At 36.9% G+C, this 8,645-nt stretch overlaps 1 protein-coding gene across 2 annotated transcripts in view; it reads left to right on the top strand.

Annotated features, from left to right (window-relative positions):
* Nucleotides 1-7,839, top strand: part of COMMD10 (COMM domain containing 10) — a 225,924-nt gene extending 218,085 nt beyond the window's left edge. For both annotated transcript variants that reach the window (XM_069087851.1, XM_069087852.1), the window contains exons 6-7: nt 6,767-6,826; nt 7,546-7,839. In XM_069087851.1, coding sequence (XP_068943952.1) covers nt 6,767-6,826; nt 7,546-7,584 — 99 coding nt within the window. In that variant the 3' untranslated portion in view covers nt 7,585-7,839. The remainder of the gene's footprint in view (nt 1-6,766; nt 6,827-7,545) is intronic.
* Nucleotides 7,840-8,645: the final 806 nt, after the last annotated feature.

Below are 8,645 nucleotides of genomic sequence, written 5' to 3'. Positions count from 1 at the left end.
GTTTTTTTTTAACTCTTCTTTCCCCAATTCTGCCTTTCCTCTTGAACTCCTTCACTGTCCTCTGCCTGGCCTACCCATTCCCTGCTGAGTTTATTTCCACACCAAAATCTTTGTGTGTTTTAAGTATGAGCTAAACTTATCATTGACCAATTAAGAGTGATACCCACTTTCCCTACTTCTTCCATTTTGTGTTGTACATAATGGTTACACTAAATAGGAACATAAATTTAGATCTGGATGGAACTTTAGACACCATTGAGCCCAACCAGTTCATTTTATAGATGGGGAAACTGAGACCCATAGATGTCAAATGCCTTGCTTAAGGGTACACAATTAATGAATTATGGAGCTAGAATCTTCTTGCACAGTCTAATTATGATAAGTGGTGATTTCTGTCCCCTTCTTCCTCATTTATTTCCTAGTGTATATCATTTTTTCCTTTCTTAAAGTCATTGAAGTAAGAGAAAACCAGCTCCAGACCTTCTATTTGTCTTAATACCCTCTTGTTTCTTCTTTCCCTTTTAGAATATAAAAATTTAATCATATAGCCCTTTCCAATTGCTTAAATATATTTTACATTTCTAGATTTCTCTTGACTCCTTTGTTCACATTCAATTACAACCAGGAATTCTCGAACATTTTCTATTCTTTTCTCTTCTTGTAGGATGTTATTCTTGCTTGTAGACCTTTATCTTCTGCTTTTTAGAATATTGTCTGCAGAGATTTACCATCTTTTATAATAGTAACTCACAAGGCTTTCATAATGCTGACTGTGGTTCCTTGGTACTTGAACTCTCTCCGTCTGGATACTTACAGTATGCTTTTTTTATGTGAAAGCTCTGAATTTTAACTATGATATTCCTAGGAGTTTTAATTTGGGTGTTTCTTTTAGGAAGTGAATGGTTGGTTCTTTCTCTTTTTCTTTGCCCTCTGGTTCTAACGAATCGGAGCATTTTTTTATATATGATTTTTAACTGTTAAATCAGCATTTTGCTTTTGCTCATAGTTTTTAGGGAATCTGATGATTTTTAAATCTTTTCTCCCTTGACCAGTTTTTCTCATCAGTGTCTTTTTGTTTTTTGGTAGAAGATATCTTTACATTTTCTTCTACTTTTTTCAAGTTTTTAATTTTGTTCTAACATTTCTTATTTTTTTCATAAAATTGTTGACTTCTGTTTGTTCCATTCTATTTTCCAGTAAGTCTATAATTTGGGTAAGATGTACTACCTTCTTTTCTAAGCTATTTATTCTCCTTCCAGTTCTTTTTTCCAGAGCTCTTATTTCACTTATATTTTCATTTGTTATGTTTTGCTTCATTTCTTCCAGATACTTTTTAGGTCCTTATGGCCCAGACATGTTTTCCCTCTGAATCTACTTTTAGTTGTTAGGAAGTTACTGTCTTCTTCTGGACTTAATCTTTAGGACCTTAATATTTCTTCATAATGGTCATTGCGTTCTATTTATTTATGTCTCTAGACTCAGTACTGGTATTTCTCGAAATAATAAGAAGGTCATCTGAGGGGACCTATAAGGTCCTTGCAGTTTATGATTCTATGACTATATTTAGTCATTTAATCACAGTGCCTTATCCAGCTCTAGTAGGACCAGGGTTTCCTTTTCCCTAATAATAAGGATTAATTTTTCCTAAAAGGCAACAGAGCTGTCCTTGAAACTTGAGTGGCCCCTGCTTTCTTGGACACAGCTTCTTAATCACCTAAGGGCATGAAAAGTTAAGTCCCCTCTGACCTGGAGAATTTCTGAGGACCACAGGAGTCACCATACCCTACTCTGCTGACCAAATACATTTCGATTCAAATTTAGGGTAGGGGAAGAGTATATTCAGAGAAGCTAAGTACCACTATATCCTTGTTGCATTTATTTACTGTGTTAGAGCAAAGTAAACCCTCATTTGTTAATTATTCAGTGCAAGTGTCTCATTTTCATCCTGATGTCAAACCTGAATAGGTTGCTGATATTAAACCTGTCTGTAATAGCAACTTCATAGGACTATGTGTTTTGGTGGAGGGATTTCTCACACTAGGGATTACTCAACCTGGTGAAATTACAGACCCTTTACCTATTCCATCTTCCTGGAGGCCTTCAGCTACCCTTAATTATGGAATTATGCATCACATCGAATTCTATAAATATATTATGAGTTGTTTTTTTAAAGCAACATTCTATGTTGAACAAATAGAAGATGCTTAGTAAATACTAATAGATTAATAATTGAAAGTTGGAGTCCTTAAGCTAATATTTTAGATAAAGTCTCACTCCTTCCTGCTCTCTTCTCTAAATATTCTTAAAGATAAGAAGAAAGAGAACTGTTTATATGAGATCTCAAGGGAAACAGAGGGAAGCAGAAGAAAGGAATGGAGTTGGGGGTACATTTTGGTATATGGACATTTGGGTAAATATGATACCCACACTTTAGAGAGACCAGACCTTCATATAATCACAAAGGCAGGCATGTACACATGTGTGCACCCACACACATGCCCCACCTCTCTCTCTCTCTCTCTCTCTCTCTCTCTCTCTCTCTCTCTCTCTCCTTACAAGACTTCCCTAAATCCTCTCAGATCAGGATAAGATCCTGATGTTTTTCTTTCTCTTGCTTTTAACTAAATTTGTTCCCCAAAGAGCATACCAATGTACACAAATGATTTTGTTCACAGATACTTTACAACATCCTTTCTTTACTTTGATAGGTCAGTAGCAGTGTATGGCATTGATGGATACCAGTGCAGCACTTGGACTATCCATCTGTGATTGATCATTCTCACTGCACAGCCAACTTACCTCCTTTTCCATAGTACATGTCCTTGATGATGTCTTTTTCTCCATTTCTGTTGCACAAGTCATTGTTGTTATACACTACAGATTACTTACACCCACCGTGCATCTTCCCTTCGCCCTTTGTATGACCTGTAATTTTGATTCTTTTAAAATTCTGCTGTTCTGTGATTCTGAGCTATATAACATCCCTTAGAGAATATTGGTATTAAAAATGTACTTTGTGGCAAGGATCAACTTGGGATCATTGAAAGCATTATGCAGTTTCTCAGATACAACCCAATTCATTCTTCTAGGCCCAACTCATTGTCCATTAAAAGTACCCATGTTTAAAAATAGTTCAGTTCTACCCCATCTTCACAGCAGTTATATTTCATCATTTACTACCTTTAAAACAAAGTCAGCAGTCACTTCACTTTCTTCCTTCTACAGTTTGAAAAAAGGCGAAAACTCAAAATTAGGGACACAGATTTCCTAATAAGTTTTACTCAATGTATTCACAAAATTAGCTTAAAGTTATTGTTGAGAAAGCTTCTGCTCTGGAATTAGCTAGGCTGCCAGCTAGGGACAAGCCCTCTTTTCTGCTTTGTTTATATTTGTTCCTGATGCTTGTCCAAGATGGGAAGTGTAGAATAAAGTAGGCTTGCTGTTCTCAGGACAATGTGGACCCATCCACTGCCTGCTCCTACTGGGGAGCTGGTGTTTGTTCCATGTTTGTCAGACTCTTGTCTTTGGGGTTAATGACTGCAGAATGATTGTGGCTATTACATGGCTAAGAAAATGGATTGGTCTCTTTGGGAAACTTGATCATTTTTCTCTTAAGGAAAGCCTTACAAGGATGAGACTTTATCAGACATATGAACACACTAATATTGAGGATTAAATATTTTGTATCTGGATGAAAATGAAGCAGTACTGAGCTTGATCCTGTGAGCTCTGGATTTATGAAGTGGAACAGTTTCTGTACACAGCCCTAATTGGCTTTTTGGGGGAAGTGTCATTGAAACAGATAGCAATAACGGAGAATTATAGCAATATTATCTTAAAGAACAAAACAGACAAAGGATTCGAAAGTGAACGTTGCAAACAAGAAAAGAAACACAGAGCTGGGAATAAGTAAGGAAAATAGTGTGATGATGTTCAAAAAAAGGCAAACAAATGTATTTCAAAATGTCTGTGTTTGGTGCCTTTCAGTTCTTTGGAGCAGTGGCGGAACAGAGCACTGAATCTGGAATCAGAAGTTTTGGATTCAGCCAGCTATGCGAGTCACTGCCTTTGTGACCATGACCGAGTCACTTCTAAGACTGACTTAGAAACCTGTGAAAAAATCAGCGTTTAAGATCTCCTGTGACAAGGCATACACTGTAGGCAGGTCACTTAACCTTAAAGCCTCAGTTCCCTCCTCTGAAAGAGATGCAATAATATTAGCCACTGCTCACCTCATGGGCTTGTTGTAAGAGTTTTACAGACTTTATTATAAGCATGGCACTTATAAAGGGCATGGCACCAGCCCCCAACTCTCCAAGCGTGCCCTTCTCCTAGGCTGGCTCTGACCCACTTGCCCCAATCTGCACATCCTTTGACAGACTTAAGAAGTTCCTTAGAGGTGGTGGCTTCATGACTAAGATACTGTGTTCAACTTGCCCTCAGGATAATTCTGATGTCAGAAGATATCCTCTCGTTAGCTATTTCTGTGGCTTTTGGGTCCCCACCAGTATGTTTCTCATTTACACAAATCGGTCACAGTGATACCATTAACTCTTAAACAGGAAGGATTTACTAAACAAGAAGGCAGAAACAAGAATTCTCATAAAATCCACCCACAAGCCTAAGTCACATTCTTTCACCGATGCATACAATATACATGGAAATAGAGGGGGTACAAACCTAGCACTGTGGTATGTGAGGAGGGAAGTCCATATGTCTGGAACAGTTCAGAATTCTAGACTGCATAGGTGGATGTTTGTGGTCTCTTTAGGAAGCGGTCCGTACACCATGTGTCTGTGGTTAGGTAAGAAGGCCCTTAGAAAAATCTAAGCCTCCATTGCTGCTGGATGAAGCTGGCTATTCTCATGTTCTCAAAGCAGAGTTCAACTTTTGGCTGACCACAGCTGTAAGCCTAAGGTCTACAGAGCTTCCCAGGACTGCAGCACTTGCTTAGATGTTTATGCAGTGTGACCTTGTTTCAGTAAAAAATAGTTCTCTTTAATCCTGTATCTGCAAAGCTACTCAGGTCTTTTTATCCTATAGATATTAAGGAGTTTTCATCTCTCTAGCCATAGAGAGTAGTTAGGGGCAACGCAGGCAAACCTTTGAGGGATTTCCTGTCCTTCAAGCTGTGGAAGATTCTAGAAAACAAAGCAGCCTTTTCCTTAACCTCTCTCTTTACACAGAGCAGAGGATTCTCCTTTCCCTAATTTCTTTCCTTTCAGGCAGCAGAGCCCTCCTCCAATCAAATCAGCACCTTGCTTCACCAGGAGCGAGCCTCTAGTCAATTGATTTCAACCCTGCCAGCTCCCCGATTTCATAGACTTCTTTCTTTCTTCCCTTCACTGGCCTCTGAAATCTTGACTACTGCCAACACTTTTTCTTATTGGCATTTCTTGTCAACTTCTGCCATCCTTCTCCTTTATTCAGTGTTCTCATTTCCTGACTCCTAGTCTTCTGATTTGGAATCAAGTGGTGAGCCATCTCTAACTTGGACTGAGAAATCTACAATCCACATTTCTGTCAGATAGGAGATGGAAAGTTAATGTGAAGTTTTTCCCCAGGCCTCAAGCATTTCTTTGATTCAGTCTATTTCTAACTCTTACCAGCAATTATCTTTCAGAATCCTGAAAGCAGTCATTTTGAAATTAATTGCTGGAAAACAATAAACCAAACCCATCTCCATCTTTACCATCACTCAGTACCTTTCCCTCTGAAGAGCTGTTCTCTCTAAGCTCATCTCAGAACTTTTATCTGAGGAGCTGCTTTTCTCTCGGGTTTTCTCAGCACAGCCTGTGTTTCTCTTCATCCTTTTTTTCTCAGTTTCACGCAAAATGTCCTTTTCCTTTCCTGTTATCAAATAAAATATCCACATAAGAAAGGCGCAGTGCCTTACATAAGTACTAAGATTTTTAGAATTTACTAAGACACCAGCAATGGGATGTGGGCTGCGTAGTCCAACAGTCTGTGTACTTTTCCCACAGAGACTCTCACTGTTCATTTTAATTCCCAAAAGATATTGCATCAAATTTAAATGTTTAATGAATCAACAAACAGTTCAGACTAGTGGCTTCCTCTTTTACATAAGTAACTAAGACTGTGTTTATAATGTAACCCTTTCTTTGATATCATGATTCCCACAATATTATTACTCAGCATTTGCACTGTTCCTAATGGATTTTATAAAATCAGTGTATGTGCATATGCACATATAATGTGTTTTGAAAGGGCAAGACAGGTCCCAGCCTTGAAATTGTCATGTTAATTGTTCATTTTTGCTGAGTCTGAATGTAACAATCTTAGGTCATTAAGATTGTAACTGTTACATTAATGCTCGTAGGTATTAGCTCTGTGCTGGCATATTGCATTGATGGCTCCATGAGTTCAATCAGATTCCCTGCCTCCAGTCTTTGGGTAATGGTATTTAGTAGATCTCACACGGACTGCTGAGAAAGATGAAATAGAATCTTGTGTATTACTCTGAGTGGGGAAAAAACTGGTAACAAAATTACTTTCTTGCTGGTATCTGTGTTATTAACCTTTGTGTAGTAACCTTACATATAGATGCAGCTATAGATTTGCCCTCTTGCTAAAGTAGAATGTGTCTTCGGGTCATCTAGGAATGGTGTGGTTGAATAGAGTAGAAAAAACATTCTTTTAAAAATCATTGAGTCAGATGATGATGTTAGGTGTACTCTGAAGACAGCCAGAAAGAAAAACTGCAGCATGTGAACTAAGTTGTTTTTTGTTGTTTTTTTTTTGGCAGAACTTGGAGAAGGTTTGTGTGGAATTCAACCACAAGGAGTTGTTTGAGTTCTATAACAAGGTCTGTATTTTTTAAAAGGACTTTTGATATATGGTATTTTAAGTTTCCTTCGCTTTATAAATTTGTGTTTTTAAATACTCAATTATGAAGTGGTGTATGCTCAACTTCCCTTGTAAACACCTTATGTTTCACAGTGGGAAACGTTGCCTAAATGAATAAAGTCTGACAAAAGCAGGAAGAAGATGGAAGTGGTTTTAATTAAAGCAGTGGGATTGTTAATCCACATGTAAAACATTAACTAAAGAGGCATGTATTCACAATCCTTCTGATCCCTTGTATATATAGCTAGTTGAAATAGTCTCATTTCAGTGCTGAAGGTGAAAGAGTGATATAGGAGACAAGATGAAAATTCAGCTTTGAATATATTGAGTGTTCTTGAAAAATAAAATCTAGCAAAAAATAGTAGATCCTCATTCCCACTTTTAAACCTTGTTATTATGCTGTAATAATTTACCAGAAAAACAGCTGGACATACTAAAAACACTAGCATTTAGGCAGTCTTTTAAAAATTGAATAGTGAAGTTGCAGCATTGAATTCTAAAATCTTCATAAAAACAAAATGTATTCATGAGTGGTGGGCTTTTTTATTGTTTTGTGAATGGATTTCATATGCATGGTTGTTGACATAGTTCTTTCTATTCTATTTGCATGTTTCTAAACAAGGCTTCACATGAATTTTTTTACCCCCTCTCCTTTTTCTCTTTTTTTCTTGTAAATAGCTAGAGACCATGCAAGCACAGCTGGATTCCCTTATGTGATGTTTTCGAAGACTAGGTTTTCCATCGCGCTCCTGCCACCTCATTATTTTGTATTGAAGATAGATTGCCAAACTGTGTTTTCTGAAGGACTCAATGACTTTCTTCCTGTAAAATTATATGGCTTATCTCCTCTTAGACCAGTAACATTAGCCAAGGGAGACTGTTAAGAGTGCTGCAGTTCTAATTGACTTTCTTGTTTTTTTGAGCCAAGTCATTGTTAAATATGCTTTTATTAAAAAAAAAAAACAACCAAAAGCTAATAGCATGTTGTTTTGTTCTCCATTGTTTTTATTTCCTAAATATTATTTGCTTTTATGTACTTGATGACATTGTATATACCAGTGTGGCCCCAAAGATAAAATTTATAGTGTGGATATTAGCAGAATATAAAACTTAAGTAGTCACAGTAGCAGTAATAGAAACCATCCAACCACATATCCGAGTACTGATGTTATTAAAATCCTCATACATAATAAGAATTATATGTAGTTAGAAAATAGTTGGGGAAAGAAATTTGGCATTCTATTTAAAGTATCATAAGAGAGTGGTAGTCTCACATTATGTAATTTCAGATACTATCCAGTTTTTAGGTTTTGTTTTGTTCTGGTTTAGTTTTTGAGGGCTAGATATAATGTTATACTATTCATTCATTCACTCATGAAACAATTTATCTCCTTCTTTGTGCCCAGGCATTGTGCTAAGCACCAGAGATACAAAGGAAGGCAAAAGATAGTCCCTGCCCTCAAGGAGCTCACAATCTAATCAAGTGTGTCTTCATATTGCAAGTCAGTATTCAGTAATACGCAGCATGAGAGAAGGGCTCAGAGTGGACAGCTAAGAAAATCAACTTATATTCGTTTATTAATTAGCTTATATAATGTTAGCACTTGAATAGGCATTACTGGTTATTTCTACTATTGCTGCGTTTTCCAATTCTTCCCCTTCTGTTAACTTAGTCAATATAATTTTTCATAATTAGAACTAAATTAACTGAAGTTCGCAATGACTTAATTTGCCTCCGTTGTCTGTGAGATGAATTGGATAAATAAATAAATAAATGA

Source organism: Petaurus breviceps, unplaced genomic scaffold (assembly GCF_028583685.1).
Source record: "Petaurus breviceps papuanus isolate PSGF00001 unplaced genomic scaffold, PetGlider_PUasm1.0 183, whole genome shotgun sequence".
Taxonomy (NCBI): domain Eukaryota; kingdom Metazoa; phylum Chordata; class Mammalia; order Diprotodontia; family Petauridae; genus Petaurus; species Petaurus breviceps.
The sequence above is the reverse complement of the archived record's forward strand: the minus strand, read 5'-3'. Positions and strand labels throughout refer to the sequence as shown.